Source organism: Aulonocara stuartgranti (genome assembly GCF_965226115.1).
Source record: "Aulonocara stuartgranti genome assembly, chromosome: 19".
In the NCBI taxonomy this organism is placed as follows: Eukaryota; Metazoa; Chordata; class Actinopteri; order Cichliformes; family Cichlidae; genus Aulonocara; species Aulonocara stuartgranti.
In genome coordinates this window covers 32,158,589-32,182,566 of record NC_138955.1, presented here as the reverse complement: position 1 = coordinate 32,182,566, position 23,978 = coordinate 32,158,589, and the positions used below count along the sequence as shown (strand labels likewise).

Here is a 23,978-nt window from a genome sequence, read left to right as displayed (position 1 = left end):
ATCCTGTCTCAGAGTGACGCTGAAAAACTAGTTCATGCATTTATTACTTCCAGGCTGGACGACTGTAATTCATTATTATCAGGAAGTCCTAAAAACTCACTGAAAAGCCTTCAGCTGATCCAAAATGCTGCAGCAAGAGTCCTGACAGGGACTAGAAAGAGAGCGTGTACATCACCCATACAAGGCCTTGTCTAAGAGGAATAGTGCTGTATTATCCCCACAGAACAGTTTACTTGTGGTTCGTAAGACATTTGAAAGTAGAGGCAGAGCCTTCAGCTTTCATTTGAGGAGAAAAGCTAAAAGTTTTTATAGTTTTTAAACTGTTTTCCTCTAAGAAATAGTATGCCTGATTCTGTGATGAGATTTGTGGTAAATGTCAAAACGGTACAGTATTTTAGTGAAGACTAACGACAGTGAAGACTAACCATATTTACCCAACGAGTACAGTATAACGTCTGAAGAAAAAAAGTTTTATTTGTTATCAAACTGATGGAAAAAGGTTATGAAAAGTAACAATTGTGACAAAAATGTGATTTCTAAGAAAAAGACTGCACCTGGTGACTTAATGACAATGACAGGTAATGGAAACATAAAAGGACAATTGAGCAATGATTTATGGTCCCACAGAATTTGTCTTTCCAAACTTTGAAGGCCCATTCTTTTGTTGTCTCTTTGTCATAAATCTGATGTTGTTCTCTCCAAAAAACTTAAAATGAAACTAAACAAATCAGTACTGTCACCCAGAACAAGAAAGTCATGGTACAGAAGAAAGGGCACGTTGTATTTGTCGGACAGTAATTAAATATTCATGCAACTTTAGAAACATCTCTTTTTAGATTTCTAGGCTAACAATACATTTTATTCTTTATGAATAGCAATATGATTCTTCACATTCTCGTTAGAGTCTTTCTCCATGTAAATTAATAACAGTTAATAAATTTCTCATGAAATCTGTTGATAAACCATGTGTTTAGTCTGTACAATAGTGGTACTAAAAATTACAACTGTCATGGTATATGTACAATTTACTACCTACAAAGTACAACAGATAGCATGTAATAAAATATGTAAACAAATTTCTTCTTTTTTGACACAGTTGACTGCGATAGCAGATAGAATTCACACTTTCAACATTAGATTTATTTCTGTATACACATTTGTTAACAGTGTTGTAGTACTGCATTTGTCTTCTTCCTGACACCTCCATAAAAAAGAGAATGATACGCAATGAACCAACACACAATTTTGCAAAGAGAGAAGACCACCACTAGCTATGCGTCGATATTAGACCTTTTTCTTTTGCAGATTTTTCAGCAGTTTTCAGGGGCTCAGGGCAAGTCCCAATCTAATGATGACGTTTTGGCTTGTGCATTAAAGAGAACGTGGTCCAAGTCGAACACTGCATACTGGACTTGTGCTATACCATATGAATCAGGATGGCATGCATTTTACAATCACGTGTTTCTTACCGAGAGAACTGGCAAGCTCTCTCCACAAAGCTTCACTGTGTCAGCCAGACAATGAGAATAATTGTGTTCTGAGGTATGCCCTCTCCATTAGTTTATACACAGAAATCATTTTCTTTTCTTGCTGTTCTTTTGTTGGTTTCTCATTAGCCTGGAGCAAAAATAGTTAAGACACAGCACTTATTTATAAACCATAAAAATTGGTAATATTTTGATACAAGAGTCCTTTATTTTTACAACCATTGTGTGCCTGACCCCCTCTTGTTAAGCACTATGTTGTTTACATGCTGAAAAGGTGTAATTTTATGAGCCTTTTGTAATTAACAATTTCACAAAAAATTGTTTAATGCCAAGGATCTAAAAGTCACTTAGGAGAATGATGCTGTGAAGTATTTCTCTACCAATAATGTCTCTGACCAGATAGAAGAGTAAGGTCTCTAAAGTTGCTATTTAACCTTGTCATTAAGCTTTTGCTTAATAGTAAGTGTGCTTTATGTTACAGTACATATCATCAGTTCAACTACTCAGCACAGTATAAGAATTTTCAAGTTCCATATTATACCATCATTTGTCATAGCTCCTCACGAGGAAACTGATAAGTAAAAGTTCTCTTAGTGCTCTCTTTCTTCGCTCTCTCGTGTACACGAAAGTCTCACAGTCACACATAATACTCCTTATCCTTGTTTTTCTGTCTCTTGTTGCTGCCTTTCAAGCTTTGCTGTTTGTCCTTCATGACAGCGCCATTGCTCTGCACAGCCGAGTTGGTTATGTAGTTCCTGCTCTCGTCCACCTGGTAGGAGCCTTCATCCCTGTTCCTGTACTTATACATGGCATATAGAAGGATGAGGATGCACAGGGCAGCGGCCGCCACTATTCCGATGACCATCCCGGTGGTGCTGCTAGATTCGCGGACCACTTCCGAGGGCCCTGGAACTCGCCTGACGCCTGGCTCTGTGGGAAGTGCTGTGGGTATATTACGGAACATTGGGGAGGTTATTAATGGGCCCCTCAGCTTGGTGCTGTCTACCTCAAAGGATGTGGGCAATGGAAGCAACGCTAGGTCGGGCCGGGGTTTTAGCTCGCGGTTATTCGTTTTGCCAGCTGGCTGTTTGGAGGGTTGCGGTGGAGGCAGAGGTGGTGGTGGTGCGGCTCTGGTCGGCGGTTCGTGCTATGGCGATAGTGGTAGTCCTACTGCGTCTGGAGATGGAAGGTTTGTTACGTATAAAAGTCTTGGTTGCATTTGCTTTGTAGTCACCTTGAAAGCCTGACGTGGACAAGGTCTTATCTGTTACCAAGAAGAAGGTTGAGTAAAAATCTTCATCATCAGTAGGGTGGCAGCTTAGACTTGAACGCTTTCCCAGAGCCATACCCCGATATCACCAAGCCATCATCATCACAATCATCGCTGCCTCGGTCCGACAAGCAAGGTAGCCCCGCCTCAGTGGCCTTGGACAGGGACTCTTTGGTGGTCTCAAAATGGTGAGGAGTGGGTGGTGGGTTGAGGGAGTGGGAATGAAGGGTGTACAAGGAGCTACAGAGGGGTGCACTAATGGATCCTCAAGTATTTTGACGACTAACTCATCTCCTGGGGTTAGAGACACACATGTAGACACGTTAGAGGGCAACGTTTTATTAAGACAGTGCAATGCATTTGACACACCTGGACTCACAACACCTCATCTCAAATCAATGATCATGACTTGGCATATCGGTTTCTAATAAATCAGTCAAAAGTGATGCACATTTATCTTTGAATCCTGCTCTAAGTTCCAAAGGAAGTAAAAATGCATGACTTATCTATCTTTGTTTAACAAACTGAAGAACAAGTTATTTCTGCAACAAGAGCAGGTAGGTGCTGTTTGACGCATATACATAGAAGATACCGTTAATAATGTGTCCTCAAAGGTGATTTCTGTCAATGGAGAGAAATGATCCACTTACTAATAGGGGTGGGTACCGGTATCCGGTGCCATGATGGCACCGGTTCTGACATAAACGGTAGTAACCAGACCAAAAAGCAGCGCACATTTCGGTGCTTTATTTCGGTGCTTTTTTTTCCCTGAGACGTCACACACTTTAGATTCTAGCCAATCATTTTACCTTTGCAAGCGTAGTAGGCAGGCCCAGGTATGTACGTTCTTTTAGAGCAGAGCTACAGATTAAAAATGCCCAAGGCGAAGCGGTCAAAGTCTGTCTGTACTTCACAGCAAACGATGCAGACTCAGCACCCTGCAACAAGTGCTTTAAGGTGATACTGTGCAAAGGAGGTAACACCTCGAATCTGATGAAACACCTGGCGATGTATAGCGTTTTGTTAAAAGCCGAGAAATGCGCCGTATTTGATAGCTTGAGTGCGGGTGTGGTGCCTGTTATCAGACCCGGAGTTAGCAACATCCCCCAAGAACCCGAAGAGGAGAGTCCTGGCCCCTAGCCCTGCCAGTGTAGCAGAAATGATGATGATGATGATGCAGCAGCAGCCATTCTTCTCTGCGTGAGTAGCTTAATGTTGTTGGTGTGTAATTTACGTTGAGTAGGCTAACCACGTTATTACATTAATGCATGTAAGGTGAACTAGCAAACATCATCATAGCTACATGCGGCTGTCTTCTTGTTTGATGGCAGATACTCCCTTCACCCTGGCCAAAAAGGCTAAAATGACCAAAGAAAAAGAGGGAAACAGCTGAACATGAGAGGTTTTTGGACAAAGTTTGTGTTTTTTCCATTGTTTAAGCACCGATTCGAGCACTGTTTAAGCACCGGTATCGGATAAAACCTAAACGATACCCATCCCTACTTACTAACCACATTTAACAAACTCTCCGGTCCTCAGATGTAATCCATTACATTTTGTCATGCTAAATTGTGCTAAATGCAAATTACTTAAATCATATTTAGTTGAGTCGTTTTATAAGATACAGTTTTTTCCTAAAGAAAGTAAGGTAAACTGATATATCAAGCCAAAATCATTTTATCGCACATGCAATAAAAATAATTTTGATAAAACAGATGATGCCACTATATTTCCTCCTGAAAACATTGGGAAAGGCTGAAAAATCTAAATAAAAACACAGTACAATGATTTGCAAATTATTTATAGTATATTAAAATATTCACTTTGAATTTCATGCACTTCAAGATTGGAAAAGTTGTTGAACAACAACAAAAAACGAAACAAAAACACCTAATCAGGTTATCAAGTAACATATGACTGTGTATGTAAATGACTGTCTTGGGCCCACACTCATTTGAAATAAATGCAAAGTGGAAAACTGTGCTCTGGCCTGACTGCTTAACAGTTCTTTTTGGAGAGAGAGGCCATCTAGCTTGTTATCAAGCACAGCTAAAAGCCAGCATTTGTGATTGTGCAGGCATTGGCATTGGTTACTCGCACTGTAAACATGTTTACAAGGTATGGCATCAACCAGGCAATATTTATTACAGGAAGTCTTGCTTATTTCAACAAGTCAGTGACCACACACCTTGCACGTTTTGACATGGTGTACCAATTTTCAAGAACGAGCTGATGAAGCTCGGCTACAAAGTGGGGTGAGGATCAGTGAGCAGACCTGAGGTATTTAAACTAACCTGAGGTGTTAGTATTAGAAAGAAGAAGGAAAATGCCAGTTTAAACTGTTTGTTTGTTTTTCATTGTTGTTGTTGCAAATCATTGCATTCTGTTTGTAGTTACATTTCATACAGCATCCCAACATTTGCAGAATTGAATTTGTACAAAAATAGGACTGATAATATTTTACACTTTGTATAAAAGAGTTTGATGTACTTATCATAGTCTGTAATCTAAAGCTGGCAACAGTCGGAGTAAACATCGAAAATGCGACTGTTACACTGACATAAAAAGTCTCCATGCAGTAGAGCACCTGTATACAGTTGTTGATGCACATACCAAATTAGATGTCAACTAAAAGCAGCAAGTATGCAACTCACAAATAATCACAAACACAACATCCACAAGCACAAAATTTAAGATGATCATTTCTATAAAACATATCCAGGGTTAAGAGATGCAGTTTGCAAGATTTTAAAACCAAAACCTGTCCTTAAGATCATTAGCTTCTAAAAAGTGTTACTACTGTATATATATTACATACACATATTCACCACTAATCAGTTATTTCTTTGGATGAGTAGTAGTACAATACCTGCATTTTAAAAGTCATTTTAAATTTATTAACGCTTATTCTGCATGAAAGTATTCTACAACCGCGAGGATATTAACCAAAAAGGGAAATTTACACTAATGTGAACCTAATGCTTTGACTCTATCCAGACGTGAGAAGTAATAAAGTATACCATTTTGTTACTGTACTTGAGTATTTATTCCTCTGAAACATTTCTGAACACTTTCCACATTTTCAAAACAGGCTTGTTACTTTTTGTTTAAGATATCTGAAGGGTTTTACTTCATCAAACAAACTGGTGTGAGCCTAAACCGTTAATGAAAGGCAGTCTTTCATGTCACGTCATGTTATGTCAGTTAGACTAAGTGTGTGTGTGTGTGTGTGTGTGTTGCATGTTAACAAGTATAAGTGGCTTTTACGGGGCATCAAAATAACAATCCAATATGGCTACATATAAAAGGCTGTTGTCATAGTTTAATTTACTTATATCCCTAAAGGATATATATCGAAAGGTTTCTGAGAGCAAGTGCCGGCATAACAGCTGATCGATACTGTAATGCAGAATAAGAAACGAATAAACTCTTTAAAATGACTAAGATAGGATAACCTTTATTAATGCCACACGTGGGAAATTTGAAAGAGCCAGTAAGCTACTAATACGGATGGAAGAAAGCAGCTAATTCCGAGTATATTAATGTAAAATGTCACCTTGCCAGTAGTCTGACACACCTAAAATGAAACATTGGGAAAAGCCTCACATTTTACAAACTGCATCTTTGAAAATCAGTGCAAGGAGAAAACGTACAGACTGGATATCGTCAACTTACATCAACAAATTGCCCACGTGAGTTAGGCATGAGGAAAAGAATTTACAAAGGAAAAGTTGGGTAAGACTGTTGGATAGCCACTGTTAAAGGTCATTTTTATCCATTGTAGATTGTGTTCTATCTTAAAACGTGACGGTACAGGGAGGCAACAACACATACAACCACACCACATAACATAAAAAATAAACACCATAATACTGTTTTTTATCTTTTGTTTTTTCCTGGTAAATAAGTTGTTTTGTACAAAAAAATCTGTGTATCTTTTTTTCATTGCAAGAGACTTCAGTGACACCTAAAATCTATTCATGTTATAGTTTTTGCTTAATTTGACATATGTTCTTTAGAATGGATGGATGACTTTATATTGTAAAATCTCTAAAGACAAGGGAAAGGGTGAAGAGGGATTGGGACCTACGAACATATTACATAGGAAATGAGGATGATGAGGGTGACAGTGTAAGTCAGTTGCCATGTCCATGTAAAGGCAGTACGAAGCGGTCGGGCGGCATTAGAGCTTTGGGCTGTAAGGAAGGGATGGGGATATACAAACAATGAGCAATATACATGCCCATCTACAGAAAAGAACAGAAAAACTCTAACACTGACATGTCTCACAAACCCTAAACTGCAACTTCTTAGCCATGCAATTCATTCGTTTGTTTGTTTGTTTGTTTCATTACAGTCAAAATATTCTTTCTTTCTTTTTTTTCCCTCTTTTTTGTGAAAAAAGATTGTAAAAAATCTGAAAAATGGAAGAAATGTGACAAGTGGATGTGGAACTGCTTCACCTACTAATTTGTGAGTTTCTGAACAGGTTCAAACAAGTCGGACTTTTTTGCCATCTTTTGAATGTTGCTTTCATTGTGACTTAGGAGAGCTTAGTGCTGAAAGTAAAACACACAAGCTAGTCGCTGTGAAGGAGTTCCAAAGCCCAAAAAGTTAAATTATATGGAAATTGTTCACAAAATAGTAATTTATGTATTATCTGATTTCAAAAAGAAAAACCATAAAAGAATAGAAAACAGACTTGTAAAGCCAAAAACATATTCAAAACCAATTGGATAAACTACCAAAAATATGACCAGTTAAAAACTATCAAATGAAAAATGTTAAGATGGAAGAACGAAGCCATTTAAAATTTTGCACACACTACAACCAGATGCACACAATAGAAAACAGACACTGCTGAGAAAGGTGCTCGACTGGACGACGGGCTCCTCTCTCGTGTGTTTCTTGATGACAAATCTATTTGTAATGTTAGTTTTTAAACATGAACCGGCCGTGCAGTCTGGGTGTACATCGGAGAGCGATGGTACTGGCTGAAAATGGGTTGTTATTAGAACTCTCCTTTGGTTTCGTTTTAGTTGTACTGCAGGATGTTGATGCATGCTTAAAGTAAGTTGCATTTAGGGAAAGTAGAAAAGAAACGACACAGCAAACTGGGCGCAGGTAGGACTGACCGATGTTAGAAGAACAGGAGACAGACGCTGTGTCCCAATCTCATAACCAGTGAAGTTTAAACAGGAGTTTACACTGAAAAGAAACGTGTGCTGCAAGGTTGCACACAGCCAAGCTGCAACTTTGGAAAGCCATTAGCAGTTCCCCGATGTCTGTTCATTCAACGTCCAATGTATCCAGGACGCAAACTCACATGACGAGTTTGTCACTTTAAACAATCCCAATAGCCCCACCCCTCCAATCACCAAAGAAAATAGTTGTATAGAGTATGCAATTGGGACACAGCTCACGTTGAACTAACAGCAGTGTGTGAGAAACAGAAACAAGTAACATAAAACATACATTAATAATGTTTTATTAAATGTGGAATGCATTTCATTAGAATTTAAAAGACAAGTATAAAGCTGATATCCATTAGACTGTGCATGTTGCAAAGGTGTTCTCCAGAGGGGGAGTTTGGGATAAATTGCTGCCAAGCCAAAACTTATCTTATTAGATCAAACAAGGATCTTAAAGTAGCAACTTGGACAACTTTGGTCCATGCTGGGTCAGCACTCCAAATGTTCTCGTGAGAAAACAGGTGAATTCCTCAGTCTAGTTTAGGAATTCTGCCTCGAGTGGAGGACTTCAAATATGTCTTGGTTAGCTTCATGAGGGGGGGAAGAAAGAGCATCTGTGCTTATGTGGACACTGTAGCAGACAGCTGTGCAGAGAGAGCCAGGCTTTTGCACGGTTTTTGATTTAGAACAGATTCATGTTACACTCGCACCACTATGTCCACCAGCTGTGACTGAAAGAATGCAACTGTGGGCACATGTGGCAGAAAAGGATTTCTTCCAAAGGGAATCTGGCCTTTTATAGAAGCGCGAGAAGCATGTTGAAAGGTGTGGTCATTCAAGCAAACACAGCTCCTTTTCATTAAAGCAAGAGCCGGTTGACGTGGTCCAGGCATCTGACTAGCATGCTTCCTACTCCTTGTTGAGCTGTTTCATTCATTTTCTATTGAGACGATAGGGTGGTGAGATTATGTCTGACAGCTGGCTTGGGCCAAGAATGTAAGGTCTGGGAATCTCTGATTAGACTGGTGCCTCTGTGACCCAGACCTGATGAGGATGGTAAATCAATATATGAACAAAACACTATGCATAACTTGTCTTCTTCCATCACGACTTTTTGCTGCACTCACTGTGAGTTTAAACTGTAGAGCATAATGAAAGTTGACTTGTTGTTCCTAGAGTATTTAAAAGTAGAATGGGAGGCAGAGCCTTCAGTTTTCAGGCCCCTCTTCTGTGGAACCAGCTTCCAGTTTGGATCCAGGAGACAGACACTTCACTGTTAGGGTTAGTCACTCTTTCTTATTCACTGTGGGTTTATACAAGACTTTATTCATTTGTTATTATTAATCTCTGTCTCTCTTCCACAGGATGTGTTCTTTCCCGTCTTCCTCCCCTCACCCAAAATCAGTTGGGGCAGATGGCCCCGCCCCTCTGTGAGCCTGGTTCTGCCGGAGGTTTCTTCCTGTTAAAAGGGAGATTCTCCTTCCTGTGGCCAGGAGCTCGTTCTTAGCGGAGGTCAACTGTGTTCTCTTTTCTATGAAAAGTCAGCTCATGTTTCCCTGCTTTAATGTTTTCAAGATGAAGACGCAGCAGTAGGAACTCTTTGGTTTACATTAGCGTCAGCAGTAACTTATTTGCTTCTTTCTAGTTGTGTTGCTTTTGACAGACAGATTGTACTGCCGCAAATATAAAAGCAATCGTTTCATCAGTGAGCTTAAGGTTTAGTTACAGTTGTGTTACTTCTAGAGACTTGAAACAAAAATCCTAGAAACTGTTACTTTAAACCTTAATAAAGCATAAAACTGTAAATGTTACTATTGAGAATAGTAACATTTACAGTTTTATGACTGCAATCTTGGTTTAAAACTTTATTTATTTAATGAACGAAACCACTTGTTTTAATTGGGATATAGTTTTTGTAGTGTCAGAATGTTTGTTGTCCTGTATCAATATAACTACAGTGAAACAGAAAGTACAATATGTTTCCGTTTTAAGGTTTGATATATCAAGACATTAATATCGTAGGTCTGTTCTGAATTATCCCCATATATCATCATACGGTCCTCAGTAGATTCTAAAATTATTTAAAGTCAGATGCACAACAAAACGTGACATATTATACTGTGCTATTAGTTATCAAAAACTAAGCAAAGTGCAGAAGCAGTGTGTGAAAAAAGTACACCCAGTGATTCAATACACCTTCAGTAACAACTTCCTGTGCAGCTTTATCAGTCTCTCATATTGTGATGGAGGAATTCTGGCCCATTGAAGTTTTTAAACATTAGTTTATACATAAATAGTGTGTGAATGTGAGAGTGAATAAATACTGCAATTGTGAAGCGCTTTGAGGGCCCCGAAAAGCGCTTTGTAAAAGCAATCCATTATTATTGTTATTATTATAAATCTCTTGGCACAGCCTTTCAGTGAGGAGTTGTGGCGTTACGCTGGGCCGATTCGAGACCTTTGTTCCCATCTTCTGTTGAAGGAATACTTCATTTTCACACGCTGCTTCTGCATTTTAGCTCAATTTGCACAAAATAAACAATGATATAGTGTAATATGTCATCTGATGACATTTATGTCTTTCACTTCTACATATCGTTTTACGTTCAGAAACATCCTATTGTCATTGAATAATTGCAGCATTTAAACATATATAATTGTAACTTATTCTACAATTCTCATAAATAGAAATGATTATCATTTGATGATACAAAAAATAAGGATATCAGCTTTAAACCTGTAGTGTCATCTGATATATGAGTCAGTATTATAACTACATGTTTTTCCATGTAGGTCAAAATTGAATTCGACATGAATTCCATAAGATGGCAAATCTCTGATTAGCCTGAACTAAATAAACAATGTCAGAGGTTGTAGGAAGTCAAAAAAAAAATATTATCATGAGTCACGCTTCAGAAAATGGTCAACACCTTTCTGTGTGTGATTTGTGTTTGAGTGCACATCCAGCATATAGTCTCTAAACCCCTCCCTTATATAATAATTTACTTTAAAATGAACCCTTTAAAAAAAGGAAATTATCATTATTATTGTTAAATTTATGGCTTTGCTTTTATCTGTTACTTTCATTTTTATCACACTGGTTGATTATGGGTGAAATCCATTGCATGTGGAGCCACAGGATAAGAAAGTAAAGTCACTAGAATAGCAGTTATCTGAAGACCACGAGAATTTCCCAAAGATCCTACATTATACTGCAACAACTACCCTAAGGAAAGATATTTTTCTGTTCATAGGCCAAAGACGACTTCATCCTGGTAATAACTGACAAACCTTTGTGATAATCAAATTAAAGAGAAGAAGGAGCCTAAATATCCAAAAGCAAGTTTGATGCAGCCAAGATCCCCCAGATAATCAAAACATCAGAAGAAAATGAAATGCTTAAATTGATAAATACTGTCTCCAAAGGTAAAACCCATCGAGACTTGCTGGGATGTACGGTCTTAAAGTACAACCTATTTTTGAGCCAAACTTTCCTAAATGTGTTGTATGTACAAAAACACTATTTAACATTTTATTTAATATTATTAAATAATACTTAAGAGTCAAAGAGATTTTATTCTGTATAGTTCAGTAAAAACTAGAGAAGAATAAGGAACCCTATGACAGAATGTAAATGCATCTTTAGCCGAACCCTGCAATCACAAACTAATATTATATGATCCAAGTTATTTTTTCTCTACCCTGTTTGATAAAACAATTATTGTTGCAACATTTTTGGCATTTTTCATAAGAACAACTGGACAATTATCTGAAAATGCTTCTCAGATTTGATCTAGTTAGACATGTTGAGTCAGAAGTTTATGTCTCTAGTGCAGTCTCATCAGTGAGTGATGCTAGCATCTTACAGGATTTAAATGAAGGATTAGCACAATATTTGTTACTGGTTGTTGGCCTTTTTCATGGAAAAAATGTAACCTGCTTATTTGCACACTGAAGGTTTTTAATAGTTTGCAGTAAAACCATTTAAGAAGCCCTTTTAGTTGCCATCTTATGAAATCAACTGAAAGAAAAAAAGGAAAACGGAAAATTTACAACAGAGAACAGAATCACTTGATAAATTCTCTAAACAAACCAGACAGACAACAGCCACACGAAGAAAAGAAAAGGAGAGAAAAAGAAGAAAAACACTGCGTTGAGTGAGAAAGATGACCATTGATGATGATGCAACCACAAAAAATGGCTTCCAACGTAAACAGAAATGCAAACAAAACAACCAAGTTTGTGTAATTGCAGGCGCATGGTATCAGTCAAAACACATGCAAGAAACGATCTTCCTGAAGTCAATGATTTTTAGAGTTTATCATACCATGATAACAATGATCGCTTAAGAAAAGAAAATGAAGAAAGCAGAATTTGTGGCAAAAAGTCCTTTTTTGCCATCAGCACCAAAACATGTTCAAATGTAAAGCAGCTTTAGAAAGGAAGTCAAAGCAGGACGGCAGACTGGTTCTGCCGTCAGTCTCGTGTGGACCTCGGTATGTTCAGGATTAAAACGTTGATGGCAAGAAAAGTTTCTTTTTTCTGCCTTTGTAGCTGCTTTGAAATAATAAGGTGATGTGTGTGTGTTTTCTTTTTTCTTTTTTTTTTAACAGCTGGAAACAGTTGTCACCCACCAAAACGTCATGCCACACATGATGAGGCCAAAATACAAAAATGCATTTTTAGACAACTGGCGAAAAGGCGGGAATGAAGTCTTGGCAACAAAACTTTAAAAAATGCAAAACAACCAGAAAAAAGCATCGACTTAGAAAAAGGAGCAAAAGAAAAGTAAAATCAAAGCATGCAGCTGTCAACGTCAACGTGATGTCCGGGTTAGAATGATGTGAATTTCTGTGTAAACATATGATTGGATGACTGGGGCCCTGTCTTTGTCTTTCTTCACAAATCCCCATGGATCTCACCCTGGACCTGACCGTTTTAAACCCATTTAACAACAATATTTCACATACTCTGAAAAAATTTGGGAATGACCTTCAGTAAGGGCATATGTTGTGATGAACATCATCTTTCCGGATTAGGAATCACACTATATCCATTTCCCTAAAGGGAACTTAAGAAACGGCGTAAATGTTTCTTTATCACACTATCACCTCCAACATTTGTGATTTTATAGATATCTCGACTGTTTTAACATGCAGTTCACACCCATAGCTCCACTTTGGTGGCATTACGTTTACTATTTGGGTGAAAATCAACCTTCGCATCGACGATTGTGCTGTAAATGAGACACAGAACCTCCACCTATTTACATCCACCAGATGACCTGTTTGGGTGTTAAAGGTAGAGTCAGGTTTAGTGTTACAATAAATCTTATCACAGAAACACTTTACTTGAAAAGCAACGTCTTTTCCATTTCTGAAAATACTTTTTGGTGTGTGGCTAAGATGTAGCTTACCCCAACTCCTGAGTGACCTGGTGGATGTTCCTGTGATCATATTAAAACTAACAACTTTCAACTTTTTATCTACCTAAGAAATACGTGTCTATGCTTTTGTGCCATAGCAAAAATATATCTGTTAACTGTCCACTACAAAAACTGAAATATGGAAATTCCCAAACTCTTTCAATTTGAGTGTTAAGTTATCGCAACATTTTATTTATTTAGTCGTTTATTTTAAATATTTAGGTACAAAAAAGACAGAATAACAAGTACACCTAAAAGCAAAAGTGTAACCCAAAAAAAGAAAAACCTGTACACAGAAATTCAATGATATCTGTTCTCTAGCACATGTACCAATGCAAGCCTCTAAATCTGGGAAAGCACAAATAGAAACCAAAATTAAAATACATTGATGTAAACTAGACAACACTTTAGCTGAACACAAAATCTAAAACCAAAAACTGTTCAAATGTACTGTTTGAAACTTAAAATCAACAGAGCAATGAATGGCAGAAGCAATGGACTCAAACATGATGTTATAAGTTCAGCATCAGTACAGAGAACATGGTTCACCATCATACAAACTCGGCATACTGGTGATGACATGGACTAACCCTCATTTTCCCCCTTAGCAGACAACAATTGAATGTACATTGGTGACCATGTTGACTACTTTGTATAACCCCATGTGCAAGTGTAGCTCATGACCTTGATACATTAGCACTGTGCTAAATTAAGATTCTGAATGCACAAATACATTTGAATACCCAGTTTTCTTACATTAAGTATTGCTGAGGAATTGGGCTTAGCTTACTGTTACCACCTTGGCCATTTATTAAGATACACTTTGACTGACCATGGGGGCGTGATGCTTTAAGGATACCTCGATCCTCTATTGCAGATGAGTGACAGCACATAGAAAGCAAGCAAATGCAAACTAACCTAGCCCACCTGTACGGCTAGTTTCACACTCCTCCTCATCTTCATCATCACTCGAACACTCGGCAGATGACCCAATGTCCTCTTGGTGCTTCAGGGCCAGAATGTTGGTCATCAGAGACACAATATCCATAGCAAATATACCAAAACAGCAAAGAGCCACCAGAAGACACAAAGTAGCGCATAAAGAGAGGAGAAGAATATTTAAGACAAGTTAGAAAGTGAATGCCAATCACAGGAGCACAACAACGAGCAAAAGATCTTAAGTCAAGGTTCATCGTTTTTCAGAGCTTTCAGTTTGTTATAGTTTTTTCCATGGCTCAGCTGTTATTTACACTATTTGGTTGGTGGCGTTCTAATTAAGATGGTCTTTGGTGTCGAACGCAAATACCCTCTTTCATACTTCTCCAAACATCTACTGTCTCCCAAATTTATTTGGACTTTTGATGACTTTAGGGTCTGCCCCGTCTATTGAATGCTTTGGAGTTATGCTAAGTCTACACTGGGCGCAAAGTCCTCTGCTATTAGGTCAGGCAAAGTTGCTAAATGTTATTTACTTTCTGTAGGCTCTGGGTGTTATATACCTGACATATACACAGAATGACCTCAGCTGGTGGTTCCACACTTGAACCTTTCTTCTGTTGCCTGCTTGCCGGGTAATATAACTTCGGAACTGGTTCAGTGCTAGGACCAATTCTGTTTACATTATACATGCTTCCCTTAGGCAGCATCATTAGAAGACATAGCATACATTTTCACTGCTATGCAGATGACACCCAGCTCTATCTGTCCATGAAGCCAGATAACACACACCAATGAGTTAAACTGCAGGAATGTCTTAAAGACATAAAGACCTGGATGGCCGCTAACTTTCTGCTTCTTAATTCAGATCAAACTGAGGTTATTGTACTCGGCCCTGAAAAGCTTAGAAATATGGTATCTAACCAGATTCTTACTCTGGATGGCATTACCTTGGCCTCCAGTAACGCTGTGAGGAACCTTGGAGTCATTTTTGACCAGGACATGTCCTTCAACGCACATATTAAACAAATATGTTAGACTGCGTTCTTCCATTTGTGCAACATCTCTAAAGTTAGAAATATCCTGTCTCAGAGTGACGCTGAAAAACTAGTTCATGCATTTATTACTTCCAGGCTGGACGACTGTAATTCATTATTATCAGGAAGTCCTAAAAACTCCCTGAAAAGCCTTCAGCTAATCCAAAATGCTGCAGCAAGAGTCCTGACAGGGACTAGAAGGAGAGAGCAGATTTCTCCTGTTTTGGCTTCCTGTTAAATCCAGAATTGAATTCAAAATCCTGCTCCTCACATACAAGGTCTTAAATAATCAGGCCCCATCTTATCTTAATGACCTTGTAGTACCATATCACCCTATTAGAGCACTTCGCTCTCACACTGCAGGCCTACTTGTTGTTCCTAGAGTATTTAAAAGTAGAATGGGAGGCAGAGCCTTCAGTTTTCAGGCCCCTCTTCTGTGGAACCAGCTTCCAGTTTGGATTCAGGAGACAGACACTATCTCTACTTTCAAGATTAGGCTTCAAACTTTCCTTTTTGCTAAAGCATATAGTTAGGGCTGGACCAGGTGACCCTGAATCCTCCCTTAGTTATGCTGCAATAGACGTAGGCTGCCGGGGATTCCCATGATGCACTGAGTTTTTCCTTTCCAGTCACCTTTCTCACTCACTATGTGTTAACAGACCTCTCTGCATTGAATCATATCTGTTATTAACCTCTGTCTCTCTTCCACAGCATGTCTTTTATCCTGTCTTCCTTCTCTCACCCCAACCGGTCACAGCAGATGGCCCCGCCCCTCCCTGAGCCTGGTTCTGCTGGAGGTTTCTTCCTGTTAAAATGGAGTTTTTCCTTCCCACTGTCGCCAAAGTGCTGCTCATAGGAGGTCATATGATTGTTGGGTTTTTCTCTGTATCTATGAAGCTCCTTGAGGCGACTCTTGTTGTGATTTGGCGCTATATAAATAAAATTGAATTGAATTGAATTGAATAGATGTTGTAATGTACAGATGATCTGAGTTCAACTGAAAGGCTCTGCAATAGAACCTTGAGTTGAGTTTTTTTTGGTTTGTTTTTGTTTGTTTTTTTACTAATAAACAAAACTCATATAAACATTTGAAAAATAATAGTTCTACCAATATTATCTAAGGGTTCCTAACATTAAATACATTCAGATGGTTTTACATTTAATATCAAAGAGCAGCTATTCCATTTGCATCAGCTGACATAAACCCAAGCAGGGCAGTAAGAGCAACAAGCAAAGAGTAGTTCGGCTGTTATCCTTGCCCCAGTTTCTTTTTAATCTTTTACACCTAAATTTGGCACAAAAGACTCTGGAATCTACCAAACCATGCCAAGCTGTGAATGCCCACGTCTTTAATATTGTGTAACGGTAAACAGATACTTTTAACATAGGTTAACTGACAGATGAGCTCTTTGCATTAATGCAGTTTTTACTTTTATTTCTATAGTGCTAAATCATCACAAGTCATCTTCACAGCAGTTGCTCTGAATCATATTAAATCATTAATTCTTTTTCATCAGAAGAAAAATCCTTTAAAAATATTCAATATTTAAAAATATTTCATATTCTAAAATCTGTCAAGATACTCCAGTCGGTCTTTCCCTTCTCTCCCTAAAACGGGAACAGCAGATACACAAGCGAGATAATCTGATACTACAACACAGCAATGAGACATTCACTTTCAGCTGCTACTACTTTGTATTAGGTTCAGATAACGTGTAAAACCTTTGAAATTGTATCCAGACTATAAGCTGCACATAAAGCATGAATATAGATTCGAGTCTGTAAAGTAAAGCCGGTGGAAATGCAATAAACCTACATTCTTTTTAATGACCAGTAGGCGCTGACTCTTCTGGTTTCAAAAACATTAATAGTTGTATGATATCTATGGGAGGTGGGCTTTTGACTTTTTTGCTCTGTGGCCTCAGTTAATATTTTCCTTATGTTAAGTTTTCTTCTTCCAGCTGCACCTTTTAGTGGTTGCCACAGTGGATCATGTGTTCACCTGCCTGTTTCATAGTTATATTGAATCTACCTTTTTAAAAATTATGGTCATTATTGGAGTTAGACACGACTACACTGCTATAGTCGCTCGTCAATAAGCATTTGATTTTTTTTAATAAGCATAAATAGAAGCAGCTTGCAAAGAGTTGGCTGGCGGTACGTGGCAGACTGCTGCCTACATTCTACTCTAACTGCTAACTTTAGCCACCATTTGCATCCTTTTTGGCCTCATAGAGCCATGCTTGCATAAACCAACGGATTATACCAATACATTTGGAGTCAAACCCATATTACAGCAACTGCTGCAGGACTGCAAGGTATGTAAAACCTTTTTTATTCCTTAAGTTATATTTAGCACCATGTGACTTGTAGTTATTAATCTATGTTACATACTGTCAACTTACACCACTAACAGAGTAGCTAACAGCAAGTTAGTAGCTAATGTTAGCTTAGCTAATAATACTTAGAGTAGTTCTAAAAACTAAGGTTGCATAAAAGTGATGCTGTCATGAAATAAGCTGATCATTAATATTGTAAATATGGACAGACAACTAGATGTGGTTAGTTATACTTTCAAATAAGACATAGTCACCAAAAAATAAAGCACTCCAGTTTTCAACAGTTTAGGGTGGAGGTTTAGTGTACTCAGAATATAGCTATCCACCCCCAGCTAGATCTATGGATGGCAGTGCAGGGCGATGGTGTTGCGCCCCCCCCACCCTGAATTGTACAAGCAGGGGAAGATGGATGGCATCTTATTTTTGTATACAGGACATTTTAAAAATGTGCTCCACTTTCTTTCCTTCTTTCCTGAAATAGATTGACCGTATTATGTGTTGTCATCCATGTGAAAGAGCGTTATCTAAACTCCAATACGAGTCTAATGTAATCATATGTGTTATTCTTTTAAACTGAATTATTTGCATTTTGCACAAGTGTTTCCGGTTCATTACTTATTTCCTGATGCTTGTTTTAATTTACGATCATGACCATGGTATTAAACTCCTGCTTGTTACACAAAAGCTTCCACAGGTGTTTCCTGGTAGTCATTACTATTCTTTAAGTTTGCTTTAAAAGGTTATTACATGGTTATTAATATATTATTAAATGGAAACAGGCAGTTATGCATTTTGCAGCGCTGTTTCCTGCTTATTACACAGAAACTAATAGCAATATTTCCAGGTAATAATCACACTTCTTTAAGTTAGCCTTAATGGGTTATTCATATGTAATTAATTGGAAACAGGTAATTTGCATTTTGCAGCTGTTTCGTGCATATTACACAGAAACGACCATGGATAATTGAGTGTTAATAACCACACAATTGCATTCTTGTTTCTTCCCTGATACCTTACTATTACCACTTTATTACCGAGCTGTATTTCCACATTATTACCCTCAGCTTTTGGGCTCTTATCATCCAATTACATAAATTTGCATGTAATATTACTCAGTGTGAACACTGTTGCTACCAGACTAATATTACTTGGATACTAAGTGGTTATTACTTTGGCAATTGCATGGTAAAAACTTAGAAATTACCACATTATTACGTTCTTGTTTCCGCTTTGTTACCCTACTATTACCACTTTATTACCGAGCCGTGATAGAAAGTGCAACCAAATGTTAATGCATCAAATCATGAAGGTTGAAGAACAACAAATATGACTCTTGCTTCCTGTATGTATAGTCATAAGAACATACATACCTGTACAGTTGAGGAAGATCTGTGTTTCCGTGTGGTCGTAGTGGACATCATGGTAGTAGTCTCAATGAAGGACGTTGTCATCTCTGGAGACATGGCTGTGGTCCTGGCTGAACCTGGCACACTAGGTACATCGCCTACCAGCCTTACACTGCCATTAATCTTGATGTTTGGGTTGCCTTCAGCTGCCATGTTCAACACCTTTAGGCCATTGTAATAAAGGCCCGAGAGCTGACCTTGAAAGGGCCGGCCACGATCACTACCACCAATTGCCACTGTTGCTTGTGTGTTGAAAATTGTTAACTGCCGCCCTAGAGAAGACATCCAGAGTAAGATATTGTCAACAAAGAAAGGACCTTTGAATAAAACAAAAATGCAAACACCCAGGTGCAGTGCCACTAAAACCCAATACTAAGCAAACTGCAACAGTGCGCACAGTAGCCAACCTCAAACATTACACTACACATATTTAGCTGTTGATTCCACCTTACAATGACAAAAGTAATTCATTTACAATACATAATGTATTCCTTTATTAAAACTGAATGATATTATATGTACTAAACTGAAACATAGATTTCTCACACAGTGGCATAAAACTGCATGATGAATTTTACCAACAGAACATAAAAAGAACCATTAACAGCACATCATTTGGTGAAAATAAATTAGTAAGGAATGAATCAGATGTGCTTGATCTCACTACTGCGTAGTGGAGACGCTGAAAGGCAGATGTGAGCTGCATAAGTGCAGCGGTTGTAGGGAGATGACATCTCCTCTGTGGACGAAGTTTGTGTACACACTCGCTAAATTAAAAACACAACCTTCACAGTTATTGCTGCTCTGTTTCTATAACTTTCAGTGACATTGCTTTTGTACAAATTCATTCACTTATCTAGTTCTTTGGTGAGTTCTCATTTTTAAGCGGTGTGTGGGTTCACATTCATGTTCAGAGGTTTTCATGCTATTCTAGAGGTTACAGTTAACTTTACATTAGCACAATCAGATACATCAGGTTGATTTGAAATTACCTTTCTCTTGTAGCCATTCTTCTACTGGTCTGGCAAATTTAAAAGGAATTTTCTTATTGGCCATCTGATAGCGTTCAATGTCGCTGTTCCCTTTAAAGTTTAAAAACACATGTATTAAACACAGATCGATGACCGGAGTCACATCATGAAGGAAATATCAATTTCTAGCTACATTTACAAAATAAATCTGAATTTAGCAGAAACATTCATTTTGGTTGAAACGGTTGTTGGTTAGAGGATGCACAGGGCTCATCATCTTTGGCTCTTTGGCTGTTACCAAACATTTTGTTTACAATCCTGACTTTTTTCTTCTTCACATTGTGTAGAGCAGTGTCTCCGACTCCAGTCCTTCAGAACTGCTGTCCTGCAGCTTTTAGATGCATCCTTGTTCCAACACACCTGAATCAAATGATTGGCTTGTTATCAGGCCTTTGCCCAACTTGATGGGAAGCTAAAGAGGTCATCTAAATATACCTGTTGAAGCAAAAATGTGTGTGTCTGGTATATATCCAAAGAACTGTGACTTTAGCACCAGACAGCTAAAATTAATTGACTTTGGCCTCCTGCAAGCTAGGCGCTTAATATCTTTGTATTGGAAGAAAGTGGATGTACTCTCAAGTCATATGTGGGTGAAGGAGATGGCATCATGTATTGTATTGGAACGACTTACTTATATTGTCAGAGGAAAGGGAGTAGATTTTGAAGAAATATGGTTACCTTTAACTGAGTTTCTGAGACATTATGAAGGGAATTAATTTAGAAAGTGATACTTGGTGCTGAGTTTTGGGTTTCTTTGTGTGTGTGTGGTTTTTTTTTGGTTTTTTTGTTGTTTTCTTTGTTATCTGTTTCTTTGTTTTTGTTGTTTTTATTTTTCGTTTGTTTTACCCATGCTGTGCATCGGTTTTGTTTTATTTTATTATTTATTTATTTTTATTATTATTATTGTTGTTTCTTTTAATTTATATTTGTTTATTTTGGGGACTATGTTCTTTAATATAAATCTCATGTTAACTGTACTGTTATTCTTTGCTTGTTCTGTAATATAAAAGTCAATAAACATAATGTTTAAAAAAAAAAAGAAAAAAAAAGAGGTCATCCAACCATTTGATCCAGCTGCGTTGGAGTAGGGATGCATCTAAAAGCTGCAGGACAGTAGCTCTTGAGGACTGGAGTTGGAGACTCCTGGTGTAGCGTATGCACTGATGTCACATTTAATGCAAGATTAGTTTTCTTACTATGGAAATCATCACAAACACTTTAAAAACTTGCCTAATCCTATGTGTTCCGAATACCAAGTTATATTCTAATGAAACTGTACAATCCCTCCTACCAGTCAGGTTTGCCTACCTGGTAGGTAATGTCTTAGGGGTAACTTTTTCATGCAATGAAATTCATTCATTATCACTTTTTGTCACTGGATGTATCTTCACATACCTTAAAAAATAAGATCTTTCAAGACTCGCTAGATTTCTTTTAACAGCCTGTGACGTGAAAAACTCAGGTAAAAATTTCCTACAAAGGATGTAATAGTCAAGCTTGCTCCAGAGCAACTTGCCTTACTCCTTTTACACTTACAACATCAACAGTAAGTAACACTACCAAACATTACATTAGAAATTGATAATAATCAATCACTAAAATTCAACAAATGATCATCTGTAGACATGAAAGACTAAATGGGGAAAAACTGGTTATTTTGCAAGTCAAAATGTTGTTAAGCAAGCAAGTTGAGATGAACCTGATAGCTGTTATGTAATAGCTAGCCATTTAGTTACACAGCATGTACAGTATCTGTTTGCTCTGTTGTCATGACTGATACTCAGATATACAGTAAAGTGGGATTTTATGAAAGTCTCAACACTATTTAGGCCCATGCAAACTCAGGCACATTTAAGATTACAACAAGCTGTGTGGAAATGTGAACAAGACTTAGTGCTGCTGGCCTTTCTCTTCCACTGCTTCTTGCAGGTGACAGCAAGCAGTGTCTCATCTTAAACAATCAAGAGTCAGTGTTCAGAAAGCCAGTGAGCCTGATGGCATACCTGGCAGATTGCTAACAGATTGTGTTTATCTTGACTGACATTTTCAGGCTTTGACTCAGTCAAGTGTACGATCCAAGGTTAAAAAGGCTACATTTATTGAATGACCATAGATGAGTTGGACTGATTTCTGTGCTTTGAAAAACTACGTCACTCAGCAGCCGTGTGTCATCATTGAAAACGAGTTCCCTTAGGTTATGCAGAGCTCATTCAAAGTTCTTAAAATGATCACGCTCTTCTCTGACAATATTAGCTTGCCCCAAATCTTCATTAAATATACAGCACATATGATGTTTACACAGAGAAATCCTCAAACTGCCTTCCCACTTCAGTAGCTGATGTGCATGTTTGTGTTTATTCCAACTTTCTCCACATGTATTTGTTGCTGTGATACCAGAAGACTTTTTTAAATAAAATGTTTCGATCTTTTCATCACTTTCTATACATTTTCACTAGGATTTGTAAACGTTTTCCTCTTGTACAGGTATAAATAGTCCTGTTATCTAAAAGTAACCCAGCACCCAAAGCACAAAAGGTGGTGCCATATTACAATTGTGAAGTTGGATCTTTCTGAAAAAATAAACTTAACAGACTTTTGGAAATTATCTTTAATAATATTGCTTCTATTTTTTCACCTTCACCTGTCTGTTACAAATCTTCAACATCTCAGTTTGACTTGACTCAATTTTAACCCCTAAATTGTATGATTCATCAAATGCACACTCTCTGTGGCTAGACCAAGCTTATTTAACTGATATGAACAGTGCTTTCATTCAATCATGCTAAAATTAAATTTTAGTGACAATCAAAATGATTAGATATATCTTCACCGTATAAGGTAACATATATTTCAGCCAATACCAAAGAGGATGAGCCCGAGTAAAATGAAAAATTTTCAAAAGACTTCTGGGCTGTCATTAATGTAAAACAACAAAGTAAAACAGCATAAACCACAAAAAAGGGCCGATCCAAACACAATGTGTAGTTCACTGGGCAGTAGAGGTGCAGCGGATCACGGTTGATCCGTAATCCGATCCCACTCCACGGTTCGGTGCGCGCGGTCAGTCTGTCAAGCGATAGTTATGGTCAGCGCTAGCGGTCCAAGTGGAGGAGCGGAGGAGTTTTCGGTATTTAAGCAGCCCTTTGCTGCCCAGTCCGACCGGGCTAAAGCTATTACAGAAGCTACTGGGGTGTTTAGCTGCAGACGTTGTGCAAAACAAGAGGTTTAAACTATGATGAACGTGCTTGAGCCACGCTATGATATCCCGTTCGCGTCCACTTCAGTGGCAAGATCGTTCCAAGCATGTATGAGCAGGAAAAGATTTAAGTTATGGCTGAACTGTCCCAGGCATCTTCTGTTGCCCTAACTGCTACAAACGGGCGGAGCTCCAGGGCAACGGAAAGCTACGTGACCGTGACCGCTCGTTATATCACAGCGGAGTGCGATGTAATGAGCGGTGTGTATTATTGTAGGGTCTACCTTACAATATAAAGCGCCTTGAGGCGACTGTTGTTGTGATTTGACGCTTTATAAATAAAATTGAATTGAGTTGAGTGGTAGATACAAAGACTGTACTGCCCTATTATATTTTTTTAATAATTGTATGGAATGAGTCTTGAGTTGAATGTTTTTAACAGGCAAAAAAACTTCAATAAGTAAATAAGTAAATAAGTAAATGTTACATTTTTGTCTTTTTTCTTTTTTTGCTGATCCGAACCGTGAGATTTTTGATCCGTTGCACCACGACTGGGCAGCATGTGTAATTATGGACATCATATTTTAAAACTACACAGGATTATGTAAATGACGGTTTAAAATGAGGACTCTTAACGAGAGATTTGCAGTATGTCAAAT

General features: G+C 38.0%; 1 protein-coding gene across 1 annotated transcript in view; it reads right to left on the bottom strand.

Annotated features, from left to right (window-relative positions):
• Positions 1-461: 461 nt before the first annotated feature.
• nrxn3a (neurexin 3a) overlaps positions 462-23,978 on the bottom strand; it is a 206,829-nt gene continuing 183,312 nt past the window's right edge. Inside the window, 7 exon segments of the mRNA XM_082515716.1 lie at positions 462-2,629; positions 2,631-2,797; positions 2,799-2,941; positions 2,944-3,051; positions 14,302-14,380; positions 19,057-19,364; positions 20,085-20,174. Coding sequence (XP_082371842.1) covers positions 2,125-2,629; positions 2,631-2,797; positions 2,799-2,941; positions 2,944-3,051; positions 14,302-14,380; positions 19,057-19,364; positions 20,085-20,174 — 1,400 coding nt within the window. The 3' untranslated portion in view covers positions 462-2,124.